The sequence below is a fragment of the Crocodylus porosus genome, unplaced genomic scaffold (genome assembly GCF_001723895.1).
Source record: "Crocodylus porosus isolate Cpor-Errol unplaced genomic scaffold, CroPor_comp1, whole genome shotgun sequence".
Taxonomy (NCBI): domain Eukaryota; kingdom Metazoa; phylum Chordata; order Crocodylia; family Crocodylidae; genus Crocodylus; species Crocodylus porosus.
Window position 1 is genome coordinate 61,706,495 of NW_017728906.1, and position 17,416 is coordinate 61,723,910.

General features: G+C 38.7%; 1 protein-coding gene across 4 annotated transcripts in view; it reads left to right on the forward strand.

Annotated features, from left to right (window-relative positions):
* The window catches only part of CUNHXorf23 (chromosome unknown CXorf23 homolog), a 49,756-nt gene that overhangs the window by 3,038 nt on the left and 29,302 nt on the right, over positions 1 to 17,416 (forward strand). For all 4 annotated transcript variants that reach the window (XM_019529209.1, XM_019529208.1, XM_019529210.1 and 1 more), the window contains exons 2-8: positions 6,210 to 6,280; positions 7,990 to 8,565; positions 8,920 to 9,579; positions 11,761 to 11,939; positions 12,709 to 12,823; positions 13,073 to 13,136; positions 15,588 to 15,706. In XM_019529209.1, coding sequence (XP_019384754.1) covers positions 6,240 to 6,280; positions 7,990 to 8,565; positions 8,920 to 9,579; positions 11,761 to 11,939; positions 12,709 to 12,823; positions 13,073 to 13,136; positions 15,588 to 15,706 — 1,754 coding nt within the window. In that variant the 5' untranslated portion in view covers positions 6,210 to 6,239. The remainder of the gene's footprint in view (positions 1 to 6,209; positions 6,281 to 7,989; positions 8,566 to 8,919; positions 9,580 to 11,760; positions 11,940 to 12,708; positions 12,824 to 13,072; positions 13,137 to 15,587; positions 15,707 to 17,416) is intronic.

Sequence of the window (17,416 nt, forward strand, 5' to 3'; positions counted from 1 at the left end):
TGACTTCCTGCCCTTTGGGCAGGGGGCTGGACTCGATGTTCTCCTGAGGTCCCTTCCAGCCCTGATGTCTATGAAATCTATGAAACAGATGTCAATGGGGAGAGGTGGATTCCCTATCTCTAGATGTAAATACTTCCATCAGATATATATTGCTTTTTTCAAGCTGAAGGCAAGGTGGAGTGGCACCTTATAGACTAACTGAATCAAAGATGTATAAACTTTCAGCACAGCTCACTTTGTCAGATGCCCTGAAAGGACATACGGGGAGCTGGCTATCAGATAGTGATTTGACTATATAATAGGCAGGGACTGGGAGAGGGAAAAGAAAGTACTGAGAGAGGCCAAGAGGGTTTAGGAGAAAAAGCAGTAAACCAGTAGGGGTATGGGTGTCACACAAGAATCCAGGAATGGGGTGGGAATGTGTAGTCCCTGTTTAGACCATCCTTAACACAATCCAGTCTGTGCATTTTTTTGCTTTGAAGTTTTCTATTCAAGTCTGTTTTAAAAAAACCTGTTGTTCATGAACAGCTATTCTGAGGTCAGCAATGGAATGTTCAGGGAGGTTCAAGTGTTCTGCCATGGGGTCATATGTATTTCTAGACTTATTGTGAGTTTTGCGCCCATTCATTGTTTCACTTTGGGATTGCCCCATCAGTCCAATATAGACATCAGAGGAGCACTGTAAGCAGGTAATGACTTATGACATTGGAAGAGGAGCAGATGAATGAATCCAAGATGTTATAGAATCCATGTTAATTGGTCCATAATGATGTGGTCTGTATTCATGAAGGGGATCCACACAAGTGACATCTGGATCTGTTGCAAGGTTTGGTGCCTCAATGAAAATAGGAGTTAGGTACTTTGTTGCTGGAAAGATACTCTATGAGGTCAGTGGATGTCTGTAAGCCAGAATAGATTTGTCCCCGTGGCCATCTTGAGATGGTGGCTTATTTTTCAGGAGGGATTGGAAGTCATTTAATGATGTGTCCAAGGTATTCAAACTGGGGTTGGTATTGGAGCAGGTCTGAGTTTGGCCCAGTTGATTTGGGTGGCCTCAGTTTTGGGATTGTATTGGAAGTGTAGGAATCCCTGCTCCAGATTTTAAGATGTGTATCGAAGTTGGTGGATCAGAGCAGATACAGATGTAATGTGGAACAGGTGCATCAAATGTAGCCTGTGAGCTGGGTCTGGGTTGTGGAGCCCTGGGATCCGTCCTCTCCAACTTAGGCTGACCCTGTGTACCGGATGTGACGTGCAGAGCCAGTCTCATATGCAGGCTGGATCTGGGGGGGTGTGCTGCATGCAGTGCCTGCCGGACTAGCCATGCACATTGGTAGAGCCAGATAACGGTTGCTAGCCTGGATTGGGACCGTACTAGCACTTTGGCTAGTCCAGTGAGGGAGCCACATGCAGCCTGACCCTGTCCATTGCATGCAATGCCTGTGATGCTGTCCAGCCCACGTGCCACATACAGACAGCACAAGGCCTGGAGTGGGGCTAGTGTGTGCTGTCTGTAGTGCTCTGGTCTGGTTCAACCACTTGCATTGCACGTGGCACAGTGGGCTGCCATGGTGTCTGCATTACATACAGCACCGGCCATTAGTGCTGGCTCTGGGGTGTGGTTCCAATTGGACCCATGAACTGTCCTAGTGACCCTTTTGGTTGTGTGAGGCTGGATGAGTTTGACACTCCTGATGTAGAACTTGTCTCTAGACTAGTGGCTTTTAACCTTTTTTCATTTGCAGACCCCTAAAAAAAAATTGAATAGAGGCATGGACCCCTTTCAGTTGTAAGTGTGGGTATTCACGTACTTTTGCATTATCACAGTCATTTCTCGTGAACCCCTTAAACACAGTGTGCAGATCCCCAGAGGTCTGTGGACTGCAGGTTGAAAACCACTGCTCTAGTTATTGGTGTACTGAGGATGAGAGCTACTGCAGTCGGGTAGCTGTAGTGGTCATTTAGTTTCTGATAGTGTGGTGGTGATACGACCATAGCAGGCTTTCACTATGATGAATATGCTGTATGGAATATTTCACAGTCAATTCAATGAAGGGGTGGAATTTATAGTCCTGGTGAAATTTCTCTTAAGAAATTGCTTTCCATGCATCTATACAATGAAGGTACTGATGTAGCTTTGGGGTTCCCAAACTGTGGTATGTGTACCCCTGGTGGTACTGCAAGACATCTCTTGGGGGGTACATGGGAGAATTCTGTAATGGTGGATTGAATGTTTATAATAATAATAATAATTGGCATTTAAGGGGTTAAATATAAAAACATATGCTTGTGGGGGTATGTGGACAGCTATTATATCTGGAAGGGTTGTGTCATAAGAAAAAGTTTGGGAACTTCTGCCTTAAGGTATATTAGGGGGATGAGAAGGTGGCAGCTGCAGAGGAAGCAGACTTAAGGCCTTCAGAAATATTTCAACGTGTTGGAAATCATGTATGTGCCCATGGTAGTGAAGTTCGTAAGTATAAGGGATCCCCAGATCTGAAGTGCTGTAGTTGGATGTGAGCATGAAGTAGGAGAATGTGATGGAAACCGAAGTAGTGTCCTCACCAGTAGTAATGTTCTTTATGGCTTGTAATCTGTCCTCATGGGTGATGTTGGTGTACAGCGATATGACATCCATGGTAGCTAATAGGTGATTGCTGAAAGCTTGCCAGTGGAGCCTCATTTCTTTAGGAAATCTGTGATATCTTTCCAGTTGCTGCCAGCTCCAGTGGCATATGAGAATAGGATAGAGCCAATGTAGCAAGAAATTCCTTCTGTGATGGTGCCGGTGCCAGTGCCTGAGACAGTGGAATGCTCTGGGTTGCCAGTTCTGTGGATCTTGGATAGTAAATACAGGTTCTGTCTTGATTTCCCAGGAGATGGAAGCCGTAATTGTTTCCAGACGTATCATAGTGCCTTTTAAAAGATTGTCATTCCTCCTGGTATTGTGCTGTAGAGTCCTTGGTCAGGAGTTTATAAAACTCTACTTGGGGAAGTTCTCTGTCCGCTTTCTTCCTGTATGTATGCTGGCTTGTCCATGAGAGTTGTGGCACTCCCTTGTCAGCCTGTTTTTATCAGGGTTGTTTTTAAGGCTGACTGTAGCCCTTCTCGGTAGGAATAATCAGGTAAGATTTAAGGGCTTGATGCATACAGGTCAGGCTAAAAGATTTTAAGGGCTTAAATTCTGTGACTTGTACATAATTCCAGCTAATATCTTTGCAGTTTCTGCTGTATTAAACATAAGAATTAAAGACTTAAATTGTAGCACGAATTCATCACTGTTTTTTCAGTGTTTTTTCTAATGCAAAAAGAGTTTCAACTCTTGTCAAACAAATTATATAGTTGTTATATATTTTTATATTTTTGGACACCATGATCAACTTTTTAAATTGAATTGGAGAGAGAAGAGGAATATCAGAAAAAAGACAAGGGGGGACTTTTCCTCAGGCCTAAAAGTATATCTCTCTATCACTGTGTAATTAAAAGTATATGGGTGTTTATCCGACTGGAGTCAGCAACAAATGGAGGCAAATGAATTAATATTAAAGAAAGATATAAGCACTGTCAACTTTTTAAGATCTATGCATTGTCTAACTATTTGGCTCAAATAGTCCTTATACAGACAGGCTTGCTACTTGGTGTCCATTCACAGAAATCAGTTAGGTGGATTGGGAGTAAGATGTCCATTTGTTTTTGCCTCTCTATATCCTTTCCATTGTGTCTCCTGAATCTTACTGTTAGGAGATCAGGTTGCTTGACTTTTGGATATTTTTTTAAAGGTTGTGTTGAAGTATATGAGCAGTTTCTTTCCACAAGGCAAAAGGAGTTCCTGCACTCTTAAACATTTAGCAATAACCCAAGGCAAAATTTAGGATGTGCTGTCACATATTTCCCACACTTACAAAATTGCTGATCTGGATGGAAAGACTTTTTAGGGCCTGACTAAGCCTTTTTCAGTTTCCAGTTTGATAGTCTTACCATGCTCTGTGTGGTGACTTGGGAACATAAAATTTTGCGTACTTTCTGGTTGGTCAGGGTAGGTGATGAGGAGAAACCCTTGGAAAGATTGTTGGATTGAGATTTTCTATGAAAGAAGAGGTCAATTAATGAAACAAGATATTGCTTGTTTTCTACTTTCTTGTTGTTCAGCTTTCTAAAGATTTTCTTTTCCATTGGCCCAAATGAGAAATCACTTAAGGCTGCATCACTGAAGTTGGTTGGACTTTGTAGAATAAGGTAGTATTCAGTGTGAGTGAAAGTGTTGCAGATTTTCAAAGCCACAAAATCTTCAAATACAAACATATATCTTACATAAAAGTCAGTAGTCTTAGTTGCATGACTCACATGCACATGCCTAGAAGTAAAGAATCAAACCAAGCCTTAACTTTACATTTGTACCTGTTTTTAGACAGTTTGCCTACAAGTATATATTGCTGTCTCTGCTTCAATTATAGAGCCTTCACCAGCTTCCATCCCCACCCCCTCCTGTTTTAGGCTTCAGTTTTTACAGCTTCGCTTCATGCCATGTGGAAGAACTCATCAAAAGGCTAACATTTCTTTATGTATTTTTTACAAGTCACATTTGTATACTACAGAGGCACTCAAACTTTTTTGGGTATTACACCTAAAAATAAATACCCTTCCTAAATTGGTTATTCTGCTGTGTACCCTGATGATTCCATGTTATGGCTAATAAAAAACACTTTATCACTGCAACCACAATGTAACCTCCTCAGAAGCATACGATTAAGAGGTATTGTCAAGCTGTTCTTTGTAGTCTCTTTTTTTCCCCCTGTTGGTTTCCCTGCTCATTCCCATCATGAAATTCATTGTGGATCCCAGTTTGAGAAGTTCTGGTATACCATAAAATAAAGTTCTAGTACAGTTTTTTTTTTGTGTGTGTGTTGCTAGTTGGTACATAGATTATGATCCAGTTAAACAACTAAGAAATACTGATTTTCATAAACATACATGCACTGTCATTTCTAGGCTTTTGTAAGGTTCCTTGTTACTGTAATAGCGGAGTGCCTGTAGTGCTAGTTTGCCTTAGAGCTATTCTGTATATCCCACTGCTGAGTTGCAATATATTGGAAATAATCTAATGTTTTTGGGCCCATGCAAAAGATAGCAACATTCTGATTGATTAGGTAGAAATAAGCGAGTAATAATGTAGTTATTGATTATTGAGTTTTGTAGAAAGAGTCAAGTTCTGTAGTAGAGTGGGCACATCTACATGTGCTTTTTTTTTATGCTCCATAGGCTATTTTACTATGGATTAAAGCGTCTCGTAAAAAGAAGTATCATTATGCTAATGTGTAGTAAAATAGTCTCCTGCTCATTAAGCATCACTAAAAAAGCATGCACGTCGGATACTGTCCATTTGCACAGCCTAATGCGCATTAATTTAGTACCTTACATTGGAGATACTTAATTAAGTGCATATTAATGCACGTGTAGATGCGTCTGCTGATTAATAAAGGGGAAACATCTTTTTATAGCTTATCATCTGTATGTTTGTTTACATATCTGCATGTATTGGGACACAAAAACCAAAGTACAGAAATTCCAAAAAGTTTTGGTAATGTATTTGTCCCTGTTTGAGAAATTGTAACATCTTCAACTGTACTGTGTAACATTGTTTCAGACCTGACATAGTTAAGTCTCCTTTAAGAAAATAAACTATGTTTTAATGCAGATTTCCTTAGCACCTGCTAAAAAGAAGTTCGGTGTATATTGATAATTGATTCTTGCCATATTTTCCTTCTTTGTAAATTCAATTTCATTCACAAGTCAAATGCTTCTCCTTTATTTATCATTTTTGGCATTTGGTATGTAACTCTGATTTGGAATAATTCAGTTTTTCAGTTACAGGTTAGTTGTTTTATCAGCATTTGGATGAAAGCAACTGCTAATGTCACCAAATTGTCAGATGAAAATTGGCTATTTATGCAATTAATTAAATAAAAGTGACACTAGTTTAAAGAAAAATGTTTTTCTTCATAATGCTGCTTGAAAAACAACACTTTTCCCATGAAAATTGAAAAATATATATTTAAAAGTAGACTGTATCTATTTTTATGTACAGGTTGTATAATATTTTTAAGTGTCTTCCTGATGACTGGGTTGTTTTAGAAACAGTTATCACCTGCTATATTGAAGCTCTAACTAGCCAATTCACATTTTTTGTATTTTTTGGTTTTTTTTAACAGCTTTAAGAAACTGGCGTAATTTGCAAAAAGATGGTTAGGTCTAGATCAAGATCACCAAGGTGGAAACAGAGGTAACTTTTTAACTTTATTATGTTTGCAAATGTTTGCTCATGTAAAGATATGTTATAAAACATAAGAATTCACAAAAGAGTTCCAAAATTTCTGGGACAAGAGAAAGAAAGAGGAAATTATAGCTAAAAAATAAATTTCAAGCGGGATGGTTTACAAACCCAGTAATTTTGTAATGTATAATATATTTTTTCTGAAGTAAGGTGGTTCCATAAATAGCTCTTTTTTTGCATAATATCTGGCCTAAATGAAAGGCGGAGGTAAATTTTGATTTCCACTAAGAGTGCCTTCAAGAGTAATGTGTAGATTGGATGGCACCAGTTTAAGTTGGGGGCATTCTATTTCCACTTTCTTTCTCTTACATGATTAACAAATCATCACTGATGCACTGGATCATCACAGTTTGTTTGGTAGGTTATACTAGCGTTTAAAAATTCATTTACTTGCTTAATGGTTTGAGATTTCCCTGATGAGGAGTGGGCTGAAGCACATGCCACAGTTTCAGCTGTTGTGACCCATTATGGTTATGCAGATACTTTCCAAAATGGGTTTTCTGTCCTGAGTCTGAAGTCAGGGTTCAGGAATTCATCTGCTAATTGACAATAAATTATGACCTTGCTCAGTGAATAGTCATTGAGAGAAGGATTTCTTTGAATCTGTTTGTATTTATTCAAGTGTTTTATCAAGGTTTTCAAGTCTATCAGGTTTGCAGTGAATAGCTGGTAACTAATTAGTTTAAATGCAAACTGCTTTCCTTTGGGCTTGCTTCCTGGTCTTCTGGTTCTCATATGTGATTAAGTAGGATGAGCAAAATCTTACGCCTCTTTGAAACCCTCAGTCTTTAAGGTGTTGCCCTGCCCTGCCCTGACTTCTGCCTGGCTTCAGACTGATATAGTTACTCTCTGATTCTTTTGAGAGACTTTTTTTTAAATGGCCTTTAACCAGTTAATCTCTGGCAGCTCTGGACAGCTCTACATTAACCTTTTTGGGACATTTTATGAAAGATTGATTCCAAACTTAATTCCAGTGTGCTCACTTCACATGTTACTTTTTACATAAGGTATTACATAACGCATTTATTTCAGTGGCTAAGTGCCATTTTATTTTGTCACGGGATGCACAGTATTTGAATGTTCAGTTGTGTGAATTTATATTTCTGGTGCAGTACTTTTATTCAATTTCACAATAGAGGATCAGGAGAAATAATATTCACAAGAATAATATTATTGATCTACTTGGCTCTTGTGACACCAGCAAACACCTCACAGTAACATTAACCTTGCGAAGTGTTTTTCCCCAGCATGGCCCGTTACCTTATGAGATTTGGTTTGGGGACTGGTCTCCCACCCCTGACTGAATTGCATCTCTCAGAGCACAGCGTGGTCTCCTCTGAGTGTCTAGGGATCTAATGGGAGAGGTAGGAGACATTATATGAATGTCTGAAATAAAGAATCTACCCAAGTAAATGTGTGTTTTCTCCCCTTCTGTAGGTTTTCAGAGTTTATTCAAATTTGCCTTTTTCCATGACCTTTCTGAATGATGTGATCTGTGGGAATTGTAACTTTTAATGTTAGCTTGTGTATAAATTTTGACCTGTATGGTTGCATTAAAACCATATGTGTTGCTTCTGTACAGAATATATTCTTACTTGAATGTATATATACAATTTTATTATAATGCTTAAAATAGGATAATCTTTTTTTGCCTTTAGGTCCTTATCGCCAGCGTTTAGAAGTCCAGAACACCATAGGCAACGGCATGCTCATATTAATTACAACTGTGAATATAAGGGCTTTAGGAGGGACCTGAAGAAATCTATGCCTTGGAGAGCAGAAGATGGAAAATATGGACAAAGCAATTCTAGATTTGCACCTAATGGGAATAACCACCACAGGATTTATGAACATAGGTCACCTTCACCAAGTCTAAAAAGAATTCCTTTAGAAGATGCATATAGTCATAAACCCTATAGAACACATTCATCAGAAAGGAGTGAAAGCAACAGGAGATACCAGTTACCACCCAAATACTCAGAAACACTATACAAAGAACATGATCGACCTTTTTACTCGCACAAAATTGAAGAAAGATGTATGCCTGAGCACTACAGAGTCACTGGAAATGAAAAAGGAATGAAACCTTTTTATAGACCATTAGGGGATTCTTGTAAATTTGAAAGAAAATGGTATGAAGACGACTTGAGGCACCAGAGGCTACATGAAGACAAGTATGGTCAGTCACCTAGAAGAGTTTCTGAAGAATTTACAAGGAGCTCTTTACAGAAGAGGTATAGGAATACAATAATTAAACCTGGGTAATGTGGCATAAGGCCTCAAGTGAAAGTCTGTTTTCGTTGTAGTTGAAGATTTCTACCTTGAAAGGCATATGCCAGTTTGTAGTTTAGTTGTGGGTGACTGGTGGTAATGGAGTATGTATCTTTTAAGTAAATCATATTACTGGCTAAGGTATAAAAGGATAATTTCCCTCTTAAGAGCCCCTGCACTTCTGTATGTTGGCTGGAGGGATTATGGGTTAACTTCCCACACAGTCCGCATATAAGGCCGTGCTGTCCAACATTCTTCACATATAAGTTCTCAGTTTCTTCTCTAGTGCAAGTGTAAATTGCTTTATGTCAACACAGGTATCCTGAGGATCGGGATTACAGAGAATATGGGCACACGTCTAAAAGGGCTAAAGAAATGGAGAGGTATGACGGTGGAGAAATAAGAAATCCCAAGTGGAAGGAAGATCGTTCTTTTCCACTCTACCAAGAAAAGGAGGAACAAAGAACCCTTGGTCCCCAAGTTCATCGGCCTGCTGAAAGGGAGTACACAGAGGGTTCTGTTATGAAGACAGCATATGAATATAGTCACAAACGTCATAGACAGCCAGATGGGGAAAAATCATTTTCAGATGATAGAGCTCAGAAGTATGTAAAGCAGGAAGACCAAAAATATAATTCTTCTAAGGGTGCTCGGGATAGCAAAGAGCTAGATTATTTTAGTGGTGGAAGAGTGAGACAGACTGAAGAGGGGCATATTGAAGTACCCATTAAATATAGCTCAAAGAAAGGCTGCAATGCATGTGCTAACTCTTACAAAAGTGATGTTGATCTGAGACCCTTTAACAAACAGAAGGAAAGAGTAAGGAAAGAAGGGGATTTCAGGAAAAAAGTAGATTCTTCCAATAGCCAGCATGATACACATCATACAGTTTCAGATACGAAAATGTCAGAGGTCAACTCTAGGAGGGAGCGGCTCACAATCAAAGTGGATATGAAGAAAATGGTGAACAAACCCAGGTATTGTTTTTTCCTTCTTGTTCATTCTTCTTCTGTTTTACAGTTTGAGTATTGGAGAAATTAATTTTGTTTTAAAGGTGACAGTGCTACAGTTAGGTGTTGAGGTTTTTTGAAATGCAAACATAGTGACTTGTCAGTACTGGGAAGTTAGTCTATTCCAGTAAAAATATAGCACTGTATAATTATACAGGTGTGGCAGAAAGTGGAAAAAGTAGATAAGCCTGGCAGAAATACCCATTTAACAGGTTTCCCTAAGTTTGTTCTTTCTCAGAGTTGCACTTGTGAGGAAATAGGTTTGTACATTCATTTGGAAGGGCAATTTAGGGTGGGTTTCTTTGTTAACTTCAATGGGAGCTACTGCCTAACTTCTTTTGACTTGGAAAATCTATGAAACCTTGTATATTTTGAGAGTCAAAATTCAATAAAGCTATTTCACAATATTATATATTCATGTGTTGTACCAATTACTTCTGAGACGGTACATGATCATGGATAGATTGTATTTTTTTGAAGTTCTGAAGAAGCTGAAAATTGAAGTAATTGACAATGCATGAAAACATAGAATTATGATCAGCTACTGTGTCAAAGGGTTAGAAAATTGTAGTTATGGTATTTTTTTCTTTTTAAAAATAAGTTAGAACTGATCATAGAACTTACAAACTATACAGTACCAGGTAAGATGGAAGAAAAGATTATATGAAAAAAAGAAATGAATATTAGTTGGAGGAGACGCATGGTTATGGTTTGGATCGGAGGAGACTTTGGGGTCATCAAGTTTCTAGCTATTGCAATTACCATATTATCTAGTTAGTCCCTTCACTAAAACCGATCCTGCTCTGTCTTAAAAAATAACTTTAAGTTTTTCTTGCACCAAAAGCAGACAGTTTCTTACTAACTTGTGACAAATAATTAGTTTATTCATGAAAATTAGTCTTGCAGTATTTCTCTCTTCCTTAATGGTTTCTTTTACATATTATTCTCTTTTACATATTATTCTCTTTGAAATCTGTAATAAACCAGAAAGTTGTGAAGACTGGAAAGAACACTATTTACTGATGAGAACCAGCATGAGAAACTGAGAGGGAGTAGGGAGTTTTGGAGGCACTGACTGTGGTACTTGGATTGCTGGTTGCACATCTCCTGAGTTGCAGTACAGTAATGAGTCTGAGACTGGGCATCTTAATCATTTTGTTCTTCTCCTGTTAGAGACATGCACAGTGGAAATGGAAATATTTTACAGACTGAAGAAATCACAGAATTGATTGTTAGTTTTTCATATTAGGGAGGCTATATTTTGTATCTGTAGAAGTTAGTTTTCTTTTTGGATGAAAACTTAAATTTGACAGAAGTTGGTGACTTAGGCTTAATTCATTTCCTGTTCATCAGTGGCAAATAGGTAGGTTTTTCAAGATCTCAGCAACAGCTACATAAATGTGCCCTCTGTTTCAGACTGTGTTTTTGCAAAGGGAGAATAATAAAAACCTTATTCAAAATTAGCTGTGTATGCAGAATACTTAAATATATCATTCATTTTCTGTTTTTCTGAGTGACTAAATCTTTCATTATACTGGGAATTAGAAGAAAATTAATTTAGAGGTAATATCTTTTAAAGTAGCCTTTAAAAGGGAATGCAGTGGGTCTATTTATAATTATTAAAATTTATTGGTAAAGATCTACCAAATATTTATTTTTCCCTTGTATATCAAATAAGCTGATCATTCTGGAAAAAAACCCAAAGCTCTTCACTGCAGTGGTCCATCAGAAGACTTGAAATGCTAGACCATTGTTTGAGTGTATGGGGATATAGCCAGCTACCACCCAGAATCACTCCTTAAAGTCTATAGTTATGGCAGTTTCTAGATACCTGTTTTGCTGTGTATGTATTTTATTTATGTGTTCATTACATACTTTTAAAATCTATAAAGTGTGATCTGTACATCAGAAACTCATTAAAATAAGACTTGTAAAAATGTTGTCTTATGATAAACACAGCCTGTCTGCTACTCTCTTCCTGGCCACCCATATTCCTTGGGTGGAGTTTCATTTAAAATATGTAAGGATTTTCTGTTATTTCATTCCATCTTTCCAATTATGACCCTGTTTTTTGATTTTCTTTGATTCTAATATTCCATCTTTTTTAGAATACTTGACTGTTTTATTCGCTTTGCAAATTTATTTTAGGGCTGCTTCTAGCCATACCACAGAGCGGCAGATGTCACATGACCTGGTTGCAGTTGGCAGAAAAAATGAAAATTTTCATCCAGTCTTTGAGCACATGGAATCTGTGCCACAGAATGTTGAAAATAACCCATCAAGAGAATTTACTCAGGAAATAATTATGATAATCCATCAAGTTAAAGGTAATGATATTTACTATTTTGACACAAGCAAGAAACATGATGAATGAAACATGTTGGGATTCAGCAAAATACCGCTGCTTTGCTCAGTATGAATCATGCAAGACAAATGAAACATCATGAGTCATGTCAGTAGTGTAGAGTGACTGAAAAGTCAGGCAGGTGGACAGAAGGTGCCTGATTGGCATTGTCCTGAAGAGCCAAAACTTGGGCCTCAATCCTGTGAAATGATCTAGGTGAGCAAGACTTCTAAATTGTGTAGAATTCTGTTGATCTCATTGAGATACTACATGGATCAGTTTGAAGCTTTGGGGTCTATTCGTTGTCCTGGAGAGTTTGGTATTTCTTATACCATATCTGTTGAGACCAAAAGGAAGAGATCTGCTATGGTATTGAGTCAAAGTTCAGTATAACCAATGTGTATTTACTACTTTCAGTTTTCACATCTGTTTTATTGTTGGCTGCCTTAAAGTACATGTGAAAACCAATAGGAACTAGTATTTAAAGTCTTACTGATAAAGCTACTAAATCCTTACATTTCTTGAGCTTAATTTAGAAAAAAAATTAAATGTGATTTAAATACTGAAGTTCTAATATGGTGTTAACTGTGTTCTTTCATCTGTGTAAGTTGAGTTTCAAGTAGAAATTATTTTAACTTGATCTCATGTCACATGGTTTCTTACATTTGATCTTTTAGTAGTAGTACTTGCAGTTGTGCAGTTGCAGTGTTAAGGATAAAGTGAACACATTTGAATTTAATATTTCTCTACAGCAAATTATTTCACATCCTGTGACCTAACATTGCATGAACGCTTCTCCAAAATTCAAGATAAACCAGTTGCAAATCTAAATGAAGTCAAAATGCATTCAGATCCAGAAATTCACAGGTAATCAGTACATTTCTTTCTAGTTTATATTGAACAAAGTCGCTAGAAGCTTTGTTATATGTGCAGTTTAATGAGCTTGAAAAGCAGATAAGCAGAATTTTTAACCACTTAATAGAACTGTAAATTTTATAGCATGCAACTCTGTAATTGTGGGAAGCATTATCATGTTGGCTATGGTTGTTAGAAGGGAAAAATCAGTTAATTCTTCAACTTCAGTATATTCATTGTTATCACGTTTACTTATGCCAGGAGAATTGACATGTCTTTGGCAGAACTTCAGAATAAACGAGCTGTGCCATGTGAATCTGGACAGGTATGTTATTGTTTTGCTTGGAAAAATAGTTAAACTGATGTACATGTAAGTAATAACCTGTTGTTCTTTTTTATGATAAAATTCTGACTCAGCCCTAAAAATCCCATCTGTTTACAGATTTTGAAACCACAATTGATTTTACTCTCCTTTAAAAAATATTGTTTGCATTAATTCAGACAAATTTAGAACTGAATTTTGAGCCAGGTATAATAAACCTCCCTGTTTTCTTGCTGAACAGGCAAGTACTTTTCACTAGTTGAAGTATTTCAGTGGCCATGTTATGACTTGGACCCAGATCCATTTTAAAGCACATGCTGTGTGGATCTGACTTTCCTTATGGAGGTCATGAAAGTCTTTATCCTTCCCCTAAACTGAATAACAGCATTTTTTTAGATAATGCTAATGCAGTGACACATAAGGTGCTTAAATGCTTGGGAAAAGGCTATCAGCTTAGCCAAGAATTTTTTGACAAATACTTTTATTGGACAGTCCCCCCATCAAAACCAGAACTTTTCACTTTGATGGAACTTCAATTTGGCGAGGCTTTGAAGGACTGGGATGGAATTTTGGTTCAAGATTGGAGAAGGAGAAACTATCCCAGCTTACTCTGATGTAGAAGAAAAGGTTTTGTCTAACTGCTTTTCCAAATTTGGAGGAGGGACCTGACTATGAGATGCGTCCATTCCAGATGAATACTATAACTACCAAATTGGAGGCTACTTTAGGTCTTTTTCTCTCCTTTTGGAGTTTTATATTTTGATATTGATTAGAACAAGGACTTAAACCTGGGGGGGTCTCTTTAGACTTGTTTTTTAGCATTACCTGCACTACAAAAATAGAGCACTATGAAGGGTGTTCAGATGCAACGGGTTTGTCTACATGAGATGCTAAATGTGCAGTAGACTAATTCTACTGTGCATTAGTGCAGCAAGCAAAAAACATGTTCATGTGCAGTAGAATTGGTATGCTGCACATCAGCATCATAAAAAAACGTGCTGGCGCTACTATACAGTAGCGCTGATTATGATGCATTAAGTCAGTACCTGTTATAGGTACTAAACTTAATGCGCTATAATTTATGGTTCATTAATGAAAGTTTAGATGTGTTGCCCTCAGTCCACCGTTTTGTGTGCTATAGAGTTAACAGAGAGGCAAGTTCTCTAGTCAGAGTGGTAAGGGGTTGCTCTTCTGCTGCTCTTCCCCCTCTCCACCTCAAGGGAGGAAAGCCTGTCAATAAGCCTGATCACTGAGAGCCTGCCCTCTCCCCCACCAGGGAAAGATAACTATTGGGCAATCTGTCAATACTTGAGTGGGTAGCATTGGCCTCTGACAACACCACTGCCTGCTGCAGTGATGACAGTACCACTGGTCCATGCTGCCATGGAAAGCAAAGCTGCGCTGCCCGGGTCCTCCTTCCTTTCCTCCTGCCTTGGAGGGGTTGGGCATGTGGGAGATGGACCTAGAGACCACCTGTAGCACTCAGTGTATGTAATGACTGAACAGATGCATGGAGTACCCTAACTAAAGTTTGCCCTGGGCCACTGCACATTTGAGTACATACTCCTGTTGTGAAGGAAATTGAAGTCTTGGTTACATCTTTATGGGGAGTAGGAACATTTTTAACTCATGAAAATTATTAGGGGACTGGAAGACCATTCTTGGTTAGGTGAGCCAGTGTAGCTTTGATCCCCAGAATAAGATGCAAACAGAAGAAGAAGCTTTCAGGGTCTTGTCTTAAATAGGCAGCTTGGCCCCCTTGTCTCTAAAACGCTGAGTCACCTGATAAGAAGTACTTGGCTCTTTCTCCAAGGAGTGAAAGGAGCCTACTCAGAGCCTCCTGAGTCCTCTATTTTTTCAGAAAGGAGATAGAGATGGAAGTTTCTAAGCAGCACTTGGAAAGCAGCCTTCTGGTGTCAAGCATTATGTTCTGTCACCTTTAAAGGCAGCTGCCCCTGCCCAGTTCACCTACTTGAGTTATAATAAGTTGCTCATTTGAGGTTCAAGGTCTTTTACTTAAGTACTCGGCCTACCTTCTGAGAATTCCTGCTGCTTGTTAATCTCAAGTAGCATAGCTCTGGAGGTTGCATCTTTTTAAAGAATGGCAGCCCACTTATGAGTAACTGGAGTTTGTGAATATTTTGTCTGCAGCTGTTCAAGGAAACTCCTTCTCTGTCATTGTAGAATTTTCTAATTGGGTAAATGAAAAAGAGGATAGTTGCAGGACTGGACTGTTGTAACCTCTTAGCTCTGTGAGTTCTCCACCCCCCATCTTCAGGGGGTTAAACAGCCTTAAAATGGTTATGCTAGTGCAGGGGATTGACCCCAGTTTCCAGTGTTACATTGAAGTCGGCTTGTTTGTTCAGAATAGTCCAGTTGCTGTTACCTGCCAGGTCTCCCAAGTTGTCTTATCGTTCACTTATTTTGAGAGAGAATTTTCATTCTGTTTCTTAGACAGTTGTGCGAATTCTAGAAGATCCAAATGATCTACGTCATGATATAGAAAGAAGGAGAAAAGAAAGACTGCTGAATGAAGATGAGCAAACGTTTCGCATAAATGATGTAAATAAAAGGTAAGTGACACTTTGCAAATGTATCTGCTTGCCTAAGTCTGAAGCAGAACATGGGGCTCATCAGATATCTTGTTGTTGTTCTAAAGATTTATCCACAGTGGGAATCGTGCATGTTACAGTTGCTTCTGTAAGTCTGACCCCTGTGTTTTAGATACCAAATTCCATTAAAATCTATGAATGCTCCTAGAACTTACTTTGTAGCAACAAAGAACTGCCTTGAAAAAGAGAACAATATCACTTCTAGTAGTAATTTAATTTCAATTTTTGCTAAATGATGCAATAAAAATTATGTTATATTATATCTACTTTTTGCTAAACTTATATTTTAAGATTATACATAATACCTGTTTAAACAAAATTAAAGCAGAACATAGTGTATGATGATGCAAAAATAGATCAAATGAAGCAGTGGACAAGTAGTATGACAGGAATTGTAATTAATTTTTGGCCTTTATTCTTTGTGCAAATAATGCAAATCAACCTAGGGAGTATAGAACAGTCTCTGAATTGTTAGAGAGAAGCCATAGTGGTTTTGGTTTTTGTTTTGATTAATTTTCCTCTTATTTCTTCATAGAACAAATGAGACCATAAGTTGTTAATTTAAGTAATTTTTCTTCTTCCCACAATAACCTGTTCTGTTTGAATATGGAGTCCAACACCACCTGCCCACAACAACTCCAGATCTTATTCAAATGACTTGCAGTCTAGTAAAGGCCGCTTGTTGTATATAGTTGTGTACCATGGATAGGTAGGTTTCTAGGTCAAAAGAGTGCTTTATTAATCTTTGAAAAAGAGCAAGTTTGAGAGTCTGACTGCCGATATGTCTCGATGGTGTCATTTTCAATTCTTACATTTCTTTTTTGTTTTCAATATAGGGAAAACGTTGGGTCAGTGATTTCCAGTGCATATCACAGGCCATTTGTCTAGGAGAGCATATAGAACAGGGGATGGTGATGTTTTTGGGCAGAGTGCCAAAACCGCCTGTGACTTCAACTTGCAAGGTGTTGGTGTGCCAGAAGCAGACAGCAGGGGAGCTACGAGGTGCCCGATCCTTGTTGTGGCAGCACAGACACAACCACAGCCGCTTCCCCACCATCTGCTTGAAGGCATGCGTGCGCCCGCTTCCAGCAATGAGCCAGGCCAGGGCTCTGCGGATCCCAGTGCAGGCTGCCTGCAACAGCTGGCCCAGTCTCTAAGTGGGCCCCTGCCACCCACCACAGATCCAGGGCTGCTCGCAGTAGGTAGCAGGGAGGCTGCGAGCAGCTGCACTGGGGTCCACGGAGCCCCAGCCTGTTTCATTGCTAGGGGCAGGTGAGTGATGGTAAAGGGACTGGGTCTGTGTTGCCACAACAAAGATCAGGCCCAAAGCAACTCTCCTGCCATCTGCCCTGAGGCACATGTGCAAAGCAAAATACCGTCACGTCCCACGCTGTCACATGTGCTGGGGCTTGCTGACCCCTGTTATAAATGTTGTTTAGCCATCCAAACAAGGACTTATTTGGAAAAGCAGGGCAGAGAGCTTCTAACATGCACTTTTAAGGTATCTGATGGGCATACCTGAAATAATTTTCATCCAATAACTTGTAAATTGAGCTCAAAGTGCTCATATTAATCAGTCCCTTTCAAAGCACATGTTAGCTCCTCCCACCACAGATGTAGACAGAGATAAAAACTGACTTTTCATAAAGTGATTAGAGGTCATTTTGATTT